General features: G+C 39.8%; 1 protein-coding gene across 1 annotated transcript in view; it reads left to right on the top strand.

The window, feature by feature from the left end:
* KCNK10 (potassium two pore domain channel subfamily K member 10) overlaps positions 1-18,125 on the top strand; it is a 72,119-nt gene that overhangs the window by 10,168 nt on the left and 43,826 nt on the right. The window contains exon 3 of the mRNA XM_084520283.1: positions 16,053-16,381. Coding sequence (XP_084376409.1) covers positions 16,053-16,381 — 329 coding nt within the window. The remainder of the gene's footprint in view (positions 1-16,052; positions 16,382-18,125) is intronic.

Here is an 18,125-nt window from a genome sequence, read left to right as displayed (position 1 = left end):
TCTAAAAATTTGATTTCTAAAAAGCATTGGCTTCCATTAAAGTGGCAGTAAGGAAGCTGAGATGTTTATATAGGAGAGCTACATATGCTAATTGACCTAAGGGAGACCTCTGTCCTTCTGGAGCAGCAGATTAAGGCTAAGTAGAATACCCTAGGACCTCTCACTTGGTACTAGATTGTATGTATGTATGGGCAACTGAATTATACCACCTGGGTGTGACTTAGTTTGAGCATATTGACTCTAATGGGATGTATTCTCAGTCACAGCAAGTGAAAGAGTTGACAAGTTAGTCGTGCTAATGTTTTGAACTTTAGACCAAATGGCCTTGGGTACTTCCTTACTGGTAGGGTTTAGAGGACACCACTCTTTCTTGGTGGATTCATTCTCAATTTGTCAGGGCTTTGGGGTTGCAAGGAGTTACACAGTCAACTTTATTGCAGCTCTGCCAAAAGCTGTAAGTTGCTACTCTGAGCTTGGCATTATTGGTAGTGATTTCACTTGTTTTCACCAGCTCCGAGTGCAGAATGAGTTTGTATGCACCTGCCATACACTTTGCAGGCATACTTTTGCCTAGATGAAGCTTCATTGTGGGCAAAGGTGACTAGGGTGCCACAGCTGTCTCTTTTAAGTTTGATCTCTGAATGCATGTAGCTGTGTGTCAGTGGTGCAGTATGGCAACACTGTGAAGTGCTATGAGATGCTAGATACTTGCCGCACCATATCAGCAGATGCCGTTCTTACGTGGCTGTGGAGTTTTATCATAGTTCAAACTGCAACTGTGTTTCTATGCTATTGTCTGAACAGAAATTGAGTGTAAGACAAGAAAAGTATTGCATAATTTATTTGTTTTACTGGTCTCCTTATCAATATACCTAAAGATACCCTGAAGTGTAGAATATATAGCAGCTTTGAAGCCAGCTTTGTGCAGCCAGCGTGGGGCTGGCACTGACCTGGGGCTCTGTGTGCCCGACTGGTGACACTGCTCATCTGTTCTATTTGTGATTTACTGCCGTGCTCAGCATAATGAGTCTGGTGTCTCTTTGACCTACTTCCTTTTGCTTACCTGAGCTCTCTGACTCTCATTTTCTAATAATTGTCCTGCATGAAGACGGGACAGGTAAATCATTCTGACTGCGGCATCTTCACTGGAGCATCTTACACACCAAAAGCGGAAAAGAAAAATGTGTGTGTTATAAAGAATGATAGAGAAAAATGGCTATAAAAATGGCTATAAAAATGGCTATACTGAACAAGTGCATTTCAAACAGCAACTTCCTCTCACTTACGAAAAGTCTTTTCTGCACAGAGCCATTCTGTAATAGCTAGCTTATATGTATTCTTTTCCTGTTCCAGAATAGGTTTTCAAAGCACAGTAAAGCCTTCATTCATTTCAGCTAAGAGCCTGTTACTGTGTCAGGACCTTATGACTGTCTAAACAGAATGGATCCTCAGTATATGTAAAAAGTGTATCTCCAGTGAGTTAAAAAATAGCCCAACTGATGTGCTTCTTACAAGATTTCTGACCATTACCACATGCTGAAATATTCACTTTTATTGCTGTTGCCCAGAAAAATTGAGAAAACCTTACTTAATTGAAGTAATACATCATTACTAAGTTTTACATGAATTCACAGTATTTTTTCTGTAAATTCAAATAATTTGCTAGACTGAGGAAAACACCAGCAGAAACGCAGGAATTTTTATTTGTTTTTACAGAGGAGCATCAGTGTGAGCTCCTTAGGTGTGGTCAGTAATGTGTTGATACACCCCTAAGGATGCACCAAGAAATCTCTGAAGGTGCTCACACTGTTCTTTTTGTGCATGTATTTTTCTAACCTCATTTATACGTGAAAGGTCTAAGGTCTGTTCCCTTTCCATTAACCTGAGGGAGTTCTACAGCAAATGTTGTACTGCCCTGGCTGGGTGATGTATTGGCATCTTATCTTACAGTTCCAGTTTATAGGGTATATGTGTTGCCACTAACGTTCCCCTTCACGTGACCATGAGGTGATCAAGAGATTCCTTCACGCTGCTGTGATGCTGTACCCCTGGCAGACAGCTGTCATCAATCACATTTCAAATGCAGATTAGATAGTTTCCTAGGAAGGACAGCTTGAATCTTTGTTTTGTGTTTTGTTTCCCCCACTTGCTTCTCTTGCCAGAGGTTTCTAAGAACGTTCTTCCCTTTGCACACAGGCTTTCTTATGTTAAACTGTTGCAAGACTAGGTTCACTGGTTGGTCTGGCCTTAAGACCATTAGCTGAATTTCTTTGGTGAATCCTTGAGACAGGACATTTGAAAGATCCCAGTCTGGCTGCTCCAGCAGCAGGACACCAGCTAAAACCCTGGCCCTGCATTATCCTAAGCACTTTGAAAGAGAAAACCTTGAAATCTTGTGGTGGGACATCCTGAATCCTCCTAAATGTTACTGGAATTCTGGAGAGGAAAATCACAGAATTGTAGGGGTTGGAAGGGACCTCCAGAGATCATAGGGTCCAATCCCCCAGCCAAAGCAGGTTCCCTAGAGCACGCTGCCAAGGTAGGCGTCCAGAGGAGCACCTCCCGAGAAAGAGACTCCACAAGCTCCCTGGGCAGTCTGTTCTAGTGCTCTGTCACCCTGAAAATGCAGTTGACCCATTTCAACCAATCGCATGTCGTAGTTCAATGTCATTTTTTAAGATTAGTCTTTAAAGAGAAGACCATGGATAAGCAGCTTCAACCAACCTTGTTCCTCTAAAGATGAAGCAGGCCAAGAACCAGCGAGCAGCTGCTTATTCCTTGGTGTTTGTACTTGAGGCTTGTGACATCCTGACAAGAAAGCGCATTTTCTAAATACTGCCTAAGAAGGAAAAACAACGGTGTGCTCATCTCTTCTGAGAGGAACTCATTTCCACAAAGTCATCACTATACCCAAAAATCTTGAGCCGAAAGCACGTGCTTCCGATTTGGCTCTTGACAGAGCAGAGATCTGCATCAACTAGCTCCCAAGAAATACTGATCTAATGCAAGGGAAAGAGGTTTTGGCAGTGATCTATTAGTTTTAATCTTATGTCAGAAAGGGGATGGTGAGAATTTTTCATGGGTTTCTCTGTATTCAGTTTCTCTATAAATAGCTTCATAAACCTGCTGATAGCACTGCTGCCAGTGATCGTGCTGGAACAAACACCGCTCTTGAAGCAGGAGGGGCTCCCTATTTGGGACTTGCCCCTGCCAATCACTTCCAGCCTCCCCTCCGCTCTTCCTAAACCTCCTGTAATGCTCTTCTACTCTGTTTTCCAATACCTGTAGTACCTTGCCAGGGAGTTCATTGATGAGTCCCGTCACATGTGGGCATGTGCTTGGCCCCTTGCTCTGGGCTCAAGTGTCAGAGGCAATGGAGAGTGCAGATGAGTACAAGGCGCCAAGAAGAGGAGCTGAGCAGCAAGATGCAGGTATGCTGCCTCCCACACTGCCAGCACGACTGGAGAGAAATGAGGGACAAGAGCAGATGGGTGGATTTGGAGGAGGGCAGGGTGGAAAGGAGGTCAGGACAGAGAGAAAGCAAAGCAGGGGAAACAAAATTCGAACTGCTCTCCAGCAGTGTGCAATCTCACTCCAGCACAAGGCAAATCTCCCTCACGTATTCGTCTGGACTTGGCAGCTCTGTAAGTAGCGCTACAAATGGTGTCAGTAGCAGTGCATCTTCATGGTAATGCCAATAAGTGTTAGCTAGAAACCCCCTGAGGATTGTTGTCCTGAAGTGAAGCCAGAAATTAAAAACAGAAGACGCTTTCAGCTGTTCCTGGAGTTCACGCCCTGCACTGTACACCCACCCTTCCGAACAGTGAGCTGTCACCTATGCCTCAGAAAAGTGCAGTGCCTGGGAGAGGGGTGAGGGAGGGGAAGGTATCCCAGCATCCCATGACTGACTTTTGCTGAGATTTTTTTTTAATATCAGTGCATAGGTTCTGGCTGATACTCGTGCAAGCCATGCTTGGGCTTCCTGTTATTTCCCTGCAATTTGCATAGCCTCAGTACGCAGAAGCGCTAGGGCTGTGTTTGCAATAGAGTAAGTCTTGGACATTCCATTTTAGGTTCATGGGCAGGCTCTGACTGCAGTTCTGATGGTAGGCAGGCTGGCTTAGAATCCACCTGGAAGTTCTTGTAAATAATCAACAAGAGCAGCTTACTTATGGCTATTGTATTATTATTTTTTTTTTTTTATGACCAACAAAAGAAGGGAGTTTCATTTGTTTATTATTAATTTATTAATCTTGTAACAGACAGACCATCGTTGTGTCATGTGTAGTGGAAAAGGACATGTCCCCTAAAAGAACTTGAAGACTTGCTAATACATGGATGACAAATAATTGTACCTGCTTGATGCATATAAAACAAAGACCTTGTTTTAATCAACATCTGAAATTAATCTTTAAATCATTTAATTCATTTGCTAAAAGCTGTGTCAGTGTTTAGATAAGACAAACTGTGAATATATACAGTATCAGTTTTCCCCGGTGTCACAGGGATTTGTCTATTATTTGTAAAATGCTTTGAGATATTTATATAATCGTGAAAGATTATTAGAGACTTTTGGCAGGACTGGTACAAAAAAGATGCATTTTGACTATCTTATCTGAGATGCATTTGAATATCTTACACAGAAGGGGAGAGAAAGAATTTCAACAGCATTTTTCCTGGTGTGAGTCAGGACTAGAATATTGAGATGAATTATTTTTATTTTATTTTATTATTATTATTTTTAATATCTTTAACATTTTACTGGTTTGTTTACATGTCCTGGATGATGAATACAGCCTACAGCATTAGGCTGTTTTTCTTATTTACCCTTCACTGGTTGCTTTTCTTCTTAGTCCCTACGGGTATGCAGGGCACGTTCAGACACCTAAATGACTTTTGGCAGATGATTGAATGTTAAGTTAGAAACTTCCCAGTGAAGGAGATTTTGGTATTTCAGTAGGTGTTCCCGTGCTTAGTTATCCTTGTAGATGGGCATCTAGTATACAACCCTAGTATACAATCCCCTACTTAATTGAAACAGATTAATCAGTTATTTGTTGCCCTATTCTTAAAGGATCTAGGTAAGAATTTATCACCATTTTTGTTGGGTCAATATCTTATTTTTGTTTGTGAACTACAGTTCACATTTTTGCACTCGGTCTCAACAGCATTTTCATTTACATTAAGATGATCCGGGGGATGATTAAAATGATCGCGGAAGACCTCATTGCTGCCTTTCAGTACTTGAAGGGAGCGTATAAATAGGAGGGGGAATGCCTGTTTACATGTGTTGATAGTGATAGGACAAGGGGGAATGGTTTTAAACTAGGACAGGGGAGATTTAGTTTAGAAATTAGGAGAAAGTTTTTCACTCAGAGGGTGGTGAGGCACTGGAACAGGTTGCCCAGAGAGGTTGTGGATGCCCCATCCATGGAGGCATTCAAGGCCAGGCTGGATGCAGCTCTGGGCAGTCTGCTCTGGTGGTTGGCATCCCTGACCAGAGCAGGGGGGTTGAAACTACGTGATCTTTAAGGTCAGTTTCAACCCAGGCCATTCTATGATCCTATGATACTTTGGAATATTGCAATGAAAATCTAAGTGGGATGTTGAAAAAAATGCCTGATTACCATTTTGCATGGAAAAATGATATTTGAATATGCAGTGGAGTTTGATTTACTGTTCAAACCAAGATACAAGATCATTCAATACTGGTTGAAGGAAGACAATGATACTTAAACGTTCCATCCTTAAAACGTGGAGAGGTGTTTGCCTCCTGTACTTTGCAAACTCATTCTTTCCTTTTATTTTCCAGTACTCTTAACACTCAATTACAATGAAGCATGCTGATATTTAGTCACTGTTCAATATTTTGTTGATAAGTAGAGTAGAGAAAGGTGCTGACTACAGAAGCCCTTTCTCTGCCATTCAAAGTTTGGTCCCCTTTTCTGAAGAAAGAAAAGCATATCTTCAACTTCATTGGTTGCTAATTATACGTGATTGCGAAAGTTTATGTTGAAGACAAAAAAGGAAGAGGCTCCCTAGGGATGTAGTCATGGCACCAAGCCTGTCAGAGTTTAAGAAGTATTTGGACTGTGTTCTTAGTCACATGGTCTGAATTTTGGGTAGACCTGTGTGGAGCCAGGAGTTGGACTCAATTATCCTTGTTGGCCCCTTCCAACTTGGGATATTCTGTGATTCTGTGAGTGTAAGGACATGAAGCTAAAGAATTCAAGCACAAATGTTTGCCTTTTTTTTTTTTTTTGGTAGGTCTTAAGTAGACTTTTTTTATCTTGATAGGCATATAAACAGAAGCAGAGTGCTATGTTTAAAAAGCTACCTGACTTTTCTGGGCTTAATCCTGTTTTCTGTGCAAATCTTAATGAAAATTGAATCACTCCACAAGAAGGAGGCTAGAAATACTTCTGAATTCCTCACATGTAAGATCAAGGAAAATGACTGTTGTCTAGCATCATGATTTTTCCAGAATGATCTGAAAGACAGAGGTATGTGGTAATACTTGTTACTATTTGGAACAGATTCAACACAATGGCACTCCGGTTTTAAATACTGCCGTTGTTCCCTGCTTTGAAGAGTTTATTCTTTATGAAATAAAGAATTATAATACATAATTATTAATCAGGACCTATACAAAAATGATTTGGTATTGGATTTGTTGACTTAGTGACGTTCTTTTCTTTTTTTTAAAAAAAATAAAATAAAATATTAAGGGCACTGAGATCTTCATCCTACAGACTTTTTCTTTTCCTAAGCAACCATTGTGAGTTTTTTTTTTTCCTGCTTTGAAAGGTCCATGAGATCTGGGTGCTTGAACTGCCATTCTCCTGTGCTTTAAAGAAATTACAATTAGAAGTAGGAGCACCTTTCAGAAATACAATAGGCATAAAAATGATATTCAGACCTTCCTTTCTCACACTGTACTTTCTTGACTAAAATTAAATTAGCTTTTACATTCTTCTTTTCTATCTCTTTATAGAAAGGCTGGGTTTGGAATAGCTAAAGTGAAATGATAGAATACCAGAAAGTCTTCCAACACCCTCACAAAATCTGTTGAAATCAACAAAAAGGGACATGGCAGAGCTCAGGGGAATAGTAATTGAATAGATTCTTTAATCTTTTACACACTTGTTAAACTAATCACAGCCAGACTAATAAACACTGCAGCTGGTCAAGTTTACATAGCACCCATTTTCTAGTCATTTAATATCTGCAAAGATAGTGATTTTTTTTTTTTTAATTGTCTGAGATCTCACATTGTATTGCTACTTTTCCTAGATTAGTTAGGAGTGTACACAACTCCTGCCATCATGAAATATTTAATGAATTTGATATTTAGCTTTATGTGAAAATATGTGCTGCTAACAGCCATTTCCTTAAATGTGTATAGAAAATGAGTAAAATATAATGCCTATGTGGGGGAAGGAAAAATGAGAATGAAAGGTGATAAGAAGTGAAAAAATCAAATCCAGTCAGTAAGACAAATGAATGTTTTTGTTCTGTATTGACCCAGCTCCAGTAGTTAATGACATAAAGGCATTGCTGTTGGAAGGCTGTTTGCTCTCTATGTAACTATCTCCTGCTCATCACTGTAGTTTAAGTTGTGATCTATGCGTTGATATTCTTGGAGCATGATGGTAATGGACTGGTGACTTTTTCACCATAGCCCATATGCACACCATGACTGGGGGGACTTAGAGAGAAAAATGCTGAGTGATACAGACTGAATGTTGTTCTCCGCTCTCTTGGCACTTGTGCAAGCTGTCATGGTGGGCTGACCTCGGCTGGCTGCCAGACACCCACCCAGCCGCTCTCTCACTCCACCTCCTCTTCAAGATAAAACTGCTGTCAGATAGGTGTGACAGCATCTTTTAGTGATAGATTCATTTTGATGACTTGCTGCATAACTAAGTTTCACATCTGCCACTAAAGAAACTCCTCAGGAAGAGAGAAGACACTTAAAATCCCGTGCAGCAGCATCAGTACTCTGTGAGGACTCCTTTGGTTGTTGGGAAGCTGTTACTACAGAGACACCTTAACTCAGACACTTAGTTTCAACCATGTTACAATTTTGGCTGTTTAATTTTTTTTTATTATTTTTGTCTGATCTATAGTTTTCTAAAGAAGAACAGCACAAGCCACATTATAAAGCAGCGGTGATTGTTTCTCGTAAAAATTGCATTCCAAATCAATTAAGCAGTTGGGCTATTCCAACAGCTATTAATTAGCATGTCTCAGTTATAACTGATACAGCAGAATTATGTAGATTTTTATTTTTTATTATTTTTATTTTTATTTATTTTTTATTTTTTTTGGAAACCTTCTGAGAATCATGATCTCAAGCACTGGCTGGCATTATATGACAAATGACACAAACACTGCAGAAGCCTTTTCATATAACATTTTCCCAAAGCTGCCGCCAGGGGTGGCAAAGCAGTGGTTAGACATGATTCCCTCTGGTACATATTACTGACATTTCTCTCCCTACCAGCAGAGAGAACTCAATATAAGAACTTTCCCTGTATTTTAATAGTGTTATACTGTATCAGGAAGGAAACACCAACTTTATGACTTACATAGTTTTATAACCTATTGTACTCCTCCTGCCTTCTCCCTACCCCACTGCAGGACAAGAGCAATCGGGAGCAATGAGTGCTACTTTATTTCTAACAGCACATTTAAACTCTCCGGTTTAATGTCAGTTGCCCTTTCTGCCTTTACCTGTCTCTCTTTCCATACTTAGTTGAATGCCTTGCCACTGATGACTGCATTTGCAGCACACTGCTGAGATGTTGCTGAAGTCAGCAGCTCTAATCCTGCATTAGAGAGCCCACTTCAGGGAAAACAATGTTAAATTTAACCAGTGGGGTACCGCCGCAGTGAAAAGCTATGTGCTTGGAGGCACTCTGTGCATTTTCTAAGCAAACAATATGTCAAGCTTTGCTTTCATGAGCAGTAAAATGTAATAGTAATTCTCACTTCAATGGCAGCATTCAGCAAAATGCTGTACAAACAGGAGGGTGAAATTCCCCTTGTGTGGCAGGCTCGACATGACTCTTACTGCTCAGGCCTTGTGGTTGAGATCCTTGGGGATGTGCAAAGGAACTAGGGCCAAACTGGCTTCAAATATGTTGACAGAGAGCAGTTTTCTTGTGACTGTATGGATGCAGTGGTCCCCAGACAGCAGTGCTTATTACTATGCCCCAGTCCAGAACAACAGCCACAGGGATACTAATGTTCTGCCCCCTATGCAATCGTAGCCTGCAGGCAGGATTTTGTCTCCCATTCCTTGATCACAGCTGGAATATCACCTGTTAATTAGCCCACATCATGCAAAGATGCCGCACAGACACAAATGCAGACACGATCATTGTCTACTGGGATTTTTGCTCTAAAAGCCAGATTTTCTAAACTAGAGTCAGATTTTCTAGTTGCTGGTGTGTAAAAATCTACACATGTGTTGGTTGAATGGATGCTATCTACTTTAAAAAAAAAAAGTTAAAAAACACAACAGACAGAAATGGAGGGCAGACGAGGGGCTGAAACAGCAAGCAAAGCAGGTGGCCTGGAAATGATTAGCCATGTCCTCATAATGCAAAATTGTAATGGCTTAATGATTTTTTTCTTACACATGGCCAGAAACTTGTACATTTCATTACTTCTGCTACTCATGCATATAACAACCACCCATTTCCCATCTGACACACAAATTCCCATTATCCATAGACCCTCCTGCATTTTCTGTTTGCAACACATTCATAAGAAGTGCATATGGATGATAGCTTAATACATTGATTGCCTCAGCTCTTCCTCTAGCACACCTCTTATTCTTGCTCTTGCTTCCAAGCACAGCCCTGCTATCTTAATCCAATCAGCCAGTAGCTGAAATCACTTTGGGGAGACTGTGGGGAGGTTGTGAGATTGGAAGCTGATGCTTAGACACCCCTTTCCCCCAGGAACTTCTGTCTGGAGGTGAGCCAGAGGCTTAGAGAACGAGATCATATGACATCCACTGGTGGGCTGTGCTTTTTCTTGCCTCTCCACACAGGTTCATCAGGAAGTTTTTGATGTTAACGTCAGCCTGTGGCCATTTCAGAAGAGGAGTGAGGAGAACCCAAACAGCCAGAATACTCTGGCCACTGCAAATGAAATAAATGAGGCTCCTGCTAAGACACTGCAATAAATATGTCCAGCAGAGTCCCTTCATCCCCCAGTCCTTTACAATCCATTTTAGAAAAGGTAGCTCCCCCTATTTTTAGTGACTGATTCACAGGAACAGAACTGCCCTTGGATAGCACCTCACAGACGTTTCCGAGCCTTGGTGCTCAAGGTCTCTGTTCTGCAACTTCATACACTTAGCAAAATATCATATTTCTATATTACTTCAGGAGTAATATAATATAATAGCTTACTAAGTAGTGCTAAAGGAAGGATGTACACGTGTTGATAACCTGGTGTAGGATCTTATGAAATCTGTTGGGAGGATGATTTGCTCATGAATTTTCTCTGAAACCAGGCTACATTATTAGATTCCTTTGTGATTGACTAAACTTCTAGTTTTAAGACAAAGATAAGAAAGACTTAATGGGAAATTTTATTTGCTTGACTATGTAAATGTTGTTTGAAGAAACCTTAAGATGCACATCAAAAATGTTTTTACTTGAGCTGAAAGTATGTTGTTCTCTTCTCCCTTGGATGGACCCACTAAAAAGGGAAATGAAATGTCCAGTGGTACATCTCAGAAATGTTAGCCGCCTGCAGAGAAGTATTGTGAGCTATGGGTCTGCTTTTAGTTCACTGAGTGCACCTCCTGGTCTGCTGGAAACGTGCAGGCTTTCTACTCATTTCTTTTTGGATCAACTCATGTAGTAAACTCAAAGCCAGCTGCTGGGTTTATGAATGCCTAAGTACATATGGCCTCAATCTAATTCTGTTCTGAATCCTATGAAGGCAACATTTGCATCAGATGTGTCAAAAATACTCCATTATGCTATCATAAAAGTATACATGCATTCCTGTGTGCTCATGCAACACAGAAACATGGAAGAAAACAAAAGCATTAAGTAAGACACTCCATTAAACCTGACTTGCATTTTTTCATAGATACAAATTGTAACAAGAACACCACAGAAGCGGGTCTGTATGTTATAAAAAAAATATGTTTTGTTTAAAGCACTTGAGAAAGCTTTACAACCAGGTTTTATCAGTATCTAGTATATTCTTGGTATATTGGATAGAGTTGCCTGAATATACATGTATATTGGTCAGTGTGGCAAAGCCACACGTAAATTTTCATGCTCAGAAGCCAGCTGGACATCCTCTCAGCAGCATGGTTTCTGTTTGAAGCTGTCCTTTTGAGGCAGCTGTACTTTGACTTTCTCTGTCTGGAGATGTTCCCTTTAAATTAGAACTATTTTTGCGGACTCGTAGCAGGTTATCTATCTCACTCTGCATAGCAGGGCCAGTTACTTCTAACTATTTCTGACAGACGTTTGTCTAACCTTTTCTTAGAAACATCAGTCCCCTTATTCAATGTATTCCAGAGTTTTAAAACCACTATTTAGAGACTTCCTTGGCAATGCCCAACCTCAAACTCTCTTGCATCAGTATGAGCAACATTTGAATGTTGGTTACATTAGAAATGACTTTAAATCACAAATGCAATTGTTCAGATATCATGAGGAAAGTTCTTAAATTCACACCGTAAGTTATAAAGAAATACATCTTGAGTCCTTTTCCTCCATCCAGCTTCTGATTATTACTTACAAGTATTTCTCCTCAACTGTGCTAAGAAAGCTGGGATTTACGTGGCATTTCCAAGGTTGTGGTTTGAAAAAAACATCAGATTAGCACTGTCCTCTGATAAATTGTGCAAATTGACAGCTCAGGAAATAGAAAAACCTTTCTTGATCAATGAGTCATTTCCTAATAGGCTAGAACAGGATTTATCTCTGTAAAATATGCAGAATATACCCTAGGGAATAATATATATTTTTTTCTTTTCTAGACATGACGTGTCCTGGTGGTATCATGTTTCTGTTTGTGCAATGAGAAAATCTACTATTTCATGCAATCAGGTTCTTAAAAGTTTAATTCTCAGCCACACAGAAATGACTAAAGTGAAATGTACATGCAGTAACAAAGGGCAATTATTAACTTGTAATAATGTCTTATGGAGTATTGTTATAATAGCAATGATGTTTTACACTACAGAATTTTATTTTTCCACAGTTTTCTTGATGGTCAGTGAGTGAGAGCTTTGATTCCTTAATTCTTGTCAGTATTAGCAGAAATCTCAGTCATTTAAGCCCCTCATATTACCAATGGGAAGCCTGGCTGTGCCGTTCAGAACACATACAAAATACAGGTAGTGTTGTCTTCTTAGAGATGAACAACTGTAAAGATTCTAACCTTTTTCTCTCTCTCTTTTCTCTCTCTCTCTCTCTTTTTTTTTTTTTTTTTTTTTTTTTTTTGACATGTAATGACGGTATCTTCAGTTGGTTTATTTTGAAGCTTACCCAAAAATTTCTCTTGCAGGGTTAAGGCCTGTGTCAAAACAGTGGTGTGCTGCTGTGAGGGTACCTGTTCTTTGAGGCTACCTGTCTACCAATGTAGGGAGTGCATATGCATGGAGATTCATCATTGGTTTTAATGAGGCAGATTAAGTCTCCTTTGATATATTTTAACATATGGACATGGAAAAGACTCTGTTCTGGGAAAAGCCTGTCTGACAACAGCTTATTCTGAAAAAAACATGGATTAGTAAAACAGACATTGCTCTGCATTTATTGTAAACATATCCTCTTCTCTCGTGCTCTTGGTTTGTCCTGTAATCAAATCACATAATGCTAGAGAAATGTGCAAAATGCAGGAAATGAATTCGTTTACTTCCAAGCAGTGAACCAAACCTATTACAGATAGAGGAGCTCTGTTAAGCATTTCTGACCCTTTTGTTATGACGCTATATTTCTAGCAGGATGTGATTTTATGATACTCTGTCACTCTGAACTTTTAAGTGCAGGTTTCCTGTCTATGGCTTTTTGGGATGCTCAGAACTGACTTTCCACAAGCTCAAGTTGCTAACCTCACTCTCTTGTAGTAGAGAGTGAGATAACTGCTAGATAGAGTATCTACACTGGTTTTCCTTTAAAGTACTAACTGCTGCTTTAAATCTATCCTGAAACATCTCTGGGGTGCTGACTGCAATTGCGCTTTGTGTCAGCATAGTAAAAACACCATTTTTTTTTTTTGCACATCAGTTGCTCAACTAGCTGCTTTGATAGAGTCTTCCTGTGTTTTAATTTATGTAAGATAATATATTTTAGGATCAATATTTCTACATACACTTAGGGTAGCTATTACTAATAGCAGAAAATGAAAGGCCTTAACACAGTTCTTCTGAAAAGAGTTAACTTTTATTTTAGAGGTAAGCAAGCCAAGCGCAGCAATCCATTGAGCTGTTTAAATGCAACAATATTTATAAGAACATTTTATCTTCCCTACCCTGAACTTCCCATCTTTTTCTTAAATAAGTACAATATATTTTCCTTTAAAGAGAGAATCAAACAAGCCATGATTTTACTGTAAAGCTGTTATTAACAGTTTGCCAGAATTATGACTTGAATCAGAAACAGCGTTTATATTAGTAGAGAGAAAAAAAAAAAAAAAACTACTCACAAAAGCAGTTTCAACTCTCTTGACTTCCCAAGTAAAGGAAAATCTTTTGACTTCATATGAGTAAAGACAAAGTATTTGTGGGATATCAAAGTCAGGCCTCTCTCCACACTGGAGGGGCCCCCAGCCTACACCAGACTATCCCAGTCATGGTAAGGTAGGTAGCTGTGTCAAAAAACTGTAGCATGCTGTTTCTGTCATATGAATTCTTTCCTCATTTTACCACATAAGCCTTGGTTCCTGAAACTATTTTGCCATGTAATCTCAAGTGTGCAAAGTCAGTCCTCAGATCTGGGCATTTTGTGTTAAGTCACAATAATACACACTAGTAGTAAGCTTTAACTAATGTAAATTGATTTAATTCCATTGAATTAGTGGAAGTTTTGTTACACTGATTTACATCAGCTAAGCCACTTCTGGGAATATTCAAATTTATCTTAGTTCCATAAGGAGATGTTGTAACTCAGATTTAAGGTATTTGTCTATAGAGAAGGGAGATTTCCTGCTCTTCTTCACGCAACCTCTCCATTTTACCTTTCTTCTGAATTATTTTCTGATATTTCCTGCTGAAGCTCGTTGTAGCAATTAAAATTATCCTTTCCTTTCATGAGGTCTAGAATGAAATATTTGATCTCTTTTACCAAAAAAAAAAAAAAAAAGATCTTTCTAATACTGTCATTCTCACTGTCACTTCAAATCTGTAGAATTTATGTGAGATATATGTGGATCTAAGAGAAAGTATCCTTTTAAGTTTGATGTCGCTCCATCCTGGCTGATACGTGTTGGGAACCATTAATCTCATGATAGTCAAACTGAGCAGCTGTGGCAACAGGTGCTTGGGGGATGGTTGGACCAGATGATCTTGGAGATCTTTTCCAGCCTTAACGATTCTATGATTCTAGGTGTTGCAAAACTGAGGTAACACAGAATGTGGATCAACCACAGAGGCTTTCTTGTGATCCTGGGTCCTTTTTAATCCACTTAGCATCTGAAGCCTCCAAGTTACATATGAAGAGAAATATTCGCTGTACGTGTAAATCAACTATAGATTTATGCAGTTTATTGGTTAGCAGCTCAGCTGGAAGCTCTGTCCTCAATGTGATGCTTAAGAGATGTATCAGTTCTAGGAAAATGTGACTGTAGTAAACAGCTGAGTTCTTTAAATTATTAAGTGCCATAAAATGATTTCTACTGGGAAGGAGTTGTAGCTTGCTGCAAACTCAAGGTGTAATCACATTGTATATTCAGATTATATAGAATCTGCTCAGATGCTCTAAACCCTTTTGCTTTAATTTCTGAGCCAAACAGCAAAGACATTCTGGGAATAAGTCCAGAGAACGAAGCTATGGTGACTATATTTTAACTGTAATCTGATTTAGGTCTGAAATGAAATAAATCAAATACATGGTTTCAAATAAATTATAGGTCAGTGACATCTGCACTGTGGTAAGGTTATAGAAAGGATTGGGTTTAAAATGAATGCAGCATCTTTAAAGCCTGTGTTTGGTACCATTATACCCGTGGATGCTTGGGAACTGGGCCTTATCCTGCCTTTGCTAACACTGGCAACAGAGAATATGGAAGTGTGATGCTGAGACCCCTGCGTTATTTGGAGGCAAGACAGCTTTGATTTGGATGCCTTGGTAGCTTGGCACAGTGGTCAAGCTAATAAGTGTGGCTGAAGGTTGGGGCTCATTAGCTCCGATATAGTGCTAGGGTCACATGGACATAGTGTCCAAGTCCCGATCTGGTGGCTCCACCATCCATCTTGCTGTGCTTGTTTCACTGTACACCATTCTCTGTTTTGCACTGAGGCTTTAAGGAGATTTTTAGAAGTAGTGTTTTTGTGGATCCTTGTGAATAATACAGGCCTGCTTTTTCTAGTGTGTCAAACAGCTGTTTGATTTGCAAGGCATTTTCTGTTTCTCTCAGTACCAGGTTAGGTAGAGATCACCTGTCATCAAGGCTTGTTTCCTAGCCCATCAGTACTGTTATTAGAATGATTTAGGAACACAAATACTTGCCAGGGTCTCCCAGCAAACATTACCTCGTGTAACATATATCCTAACTAGTAAAAATTTTCATATTCTTGTTGTATCATTTTCTGCACCTTTCTGAAGCTTTTGCTTATGCAGTTGGCCTGTCCCATTCTAGAGGTAACCATGGGTGGAAAACCCCATGAAGTTACTTGTGTATGAATGGGCAAAATGCATGTGGAGCCTTTCAGGTGAGAACAGTCTTATCTATGCAAATATCATGGTTGATGCAACTTGAAAATGGTATTTAGGAAAAATGTGTATGGAGATCATATCCATGCCCTTAGGGATTTGGTTCTGAGTAAAGGCTTTCGCTTTGTGTTTCAGTGACTGTTCCCTCGCCAGTGCCAGCTTGTGAGCCCGAGCCCAAACCAAACGGGCACTACGCAGCCCCGCGTCTCTCTGTTTCCTCCCGAGCAACGGTTGTCGCTACCATGGAAGCGCCTTCGCAGGGCCTGCAGACGGTCATGAAGTGGAAAACGGTGGTGGCAATCTTTGTCGTGGTTGTAGTTTACCTGGTGGCTGGAGGACTCGTTTTTCGTGCCCTGGAGCAGCCCTTCGAGAGCAGGCAGAAGAATACCATCGCGCTGGAGAAGGCTGACTTTCTTCGGGAACACGTCTGTGTAACCCAGCTAGAGCTGGAGACACTGATCCAGGTAGGGATGTGGAGATGGCAGTATTTCTTGGACATTAGGGTGAACATCTGGGGAGATTGTTGAGCAGCTGAGTTGGAGGGAAATGACATCGTTCACAGGCCTTGCCTAGTGCAGTGGGAAAAAAACACATAATGGGCACAGTGAAGAGCAGTCCCTTTCTCAGTCATTTTAAAGCACTGGAAATAGAAATGTTGTCTCCAGAATATTGTAAATAGAAATTAAATGTCTTCACTAGAATAATGAAAAACATGTGCAAAGAAAATCAGAACTTAATATCTGGAATATATTTTTGTGAGACATGACACATTTTCAAAACATTTGCCTATCTCCATACATTTCCAAACAATATCAAGTCCAATTCTTCCTCCAAGATGAAACACAGCAACCAGGAGAGGCAACAGAAAATGGTAGTTGAGACTTTTGAAATAAATATTCAGCCAAGAATTTTGGAATTACTAGAACATTAATTTACAGGTTTTCTATTAAAAATTTTAGGTAATGATGATGAATGCATACAATTAAAAATATAAAACAATCTGCATGTAAGAACTACAGATTTTTAGATCTGGCTTAATATGAAAAGTTTTAAATAAATTTTGTAGGAAGTAAATACCCAATATGTAGGGATAATGAAGGATAGAATATCATGCAAGACAGGTCTGCCAAAGATAAAGTTACCTTTCATTGATTAAAACTCTAGACAAGGAAAATATGGATCTCACTCATGAGTCTTCAGTATAGTAGGTTCCCATATGGAAACCTATCAGTTAGCATGGAGAAAATGGAGATTAGATAAGAAATGTGAGATACTGAAGGAATGTATTCCAACAGTTTCCAACACCAAAGCTGAACTTCAGCCTCATATTTCAGACCTGAATTTGTATCCAAGAGTTCCAACAGCACAGTCTGTTTCGGTTTGGGGTGTTGTACCAGGGCTCCATTGTGATTTCAGCTTCTGTTTTGAAGAACACAGAGCTGTCCCCTGGAGTGTTTTGTCTGTCCACCCAGCCATACTATATAACACTTTCTAGATGTGAATCAAACTTCATTTTAAAAGGTGTTATAAGCATAGTATTTCTGTTAGGAAGCTGTTCTAGTATCTCATTGCTGTGATGGCAAAAACATTCTCCTAGTTTTCAGCCTATACTAATTCTGTTTCATTGTAGTTGGTCTTCCACAGCCAACCCCCTGTTGCTTAATTGATTCCTCTCCCTCACCCTTGTGTGCAGACAATAATGCCTTTCTGCTTCTCCTAAGCAAAACAAAATCTTTGTGTTTCTTTGCAGATAAATGTGGGTTCTCCCTGCTTGTGCTCTGTGTTCACAGAAGTCAGGTCAGTTCTGAGGCAGAAGCTGTGTATGTTCAGTCTAGTACTTGAGCCAAACCTGCTTCAACAGGAAGTGGTATTGTACGGATGTGCCTATACAGCTTTTGAATCAGGGCTGGCTTGGATCACACCCTTCATCTGTCTGCAAAAGACAGGTGAACATGCTTGGTTTGCAGTGTGAATTCTTCTGGGGTATCGGCTCACATGCATTTCTCATGGCAGTTCTGCAGAGATCAGCATTTCCCTCACCTCCTTAGGTATGATGTATGCTGGCTGATTACAGGTTGTTTGTTAATATGGAAAGGAAGAAGTTTGTATTTCCTTGATGGAAATGTCACTATTCAAAGATATGCAATATGCTTCCTTTTTATAGCAGAAAGCAGAATGCACATTAGGTATGGCAAGCAAAGCACCTCA

Source organism: Aythya ferina, assembly GCF_964211825.1.
Source record: "Aythya ferina genome assembly, chromosome: 5".
Classification (NCBI taxonomy): Eukaryota; Metazoa; Chordata; class Aves; order Anseriformes; family Anatidae; genus Aythya; species Aythya ferina.
This window is presented reverse-complemented; position numbering and strand designations above follow the sequence as displayed.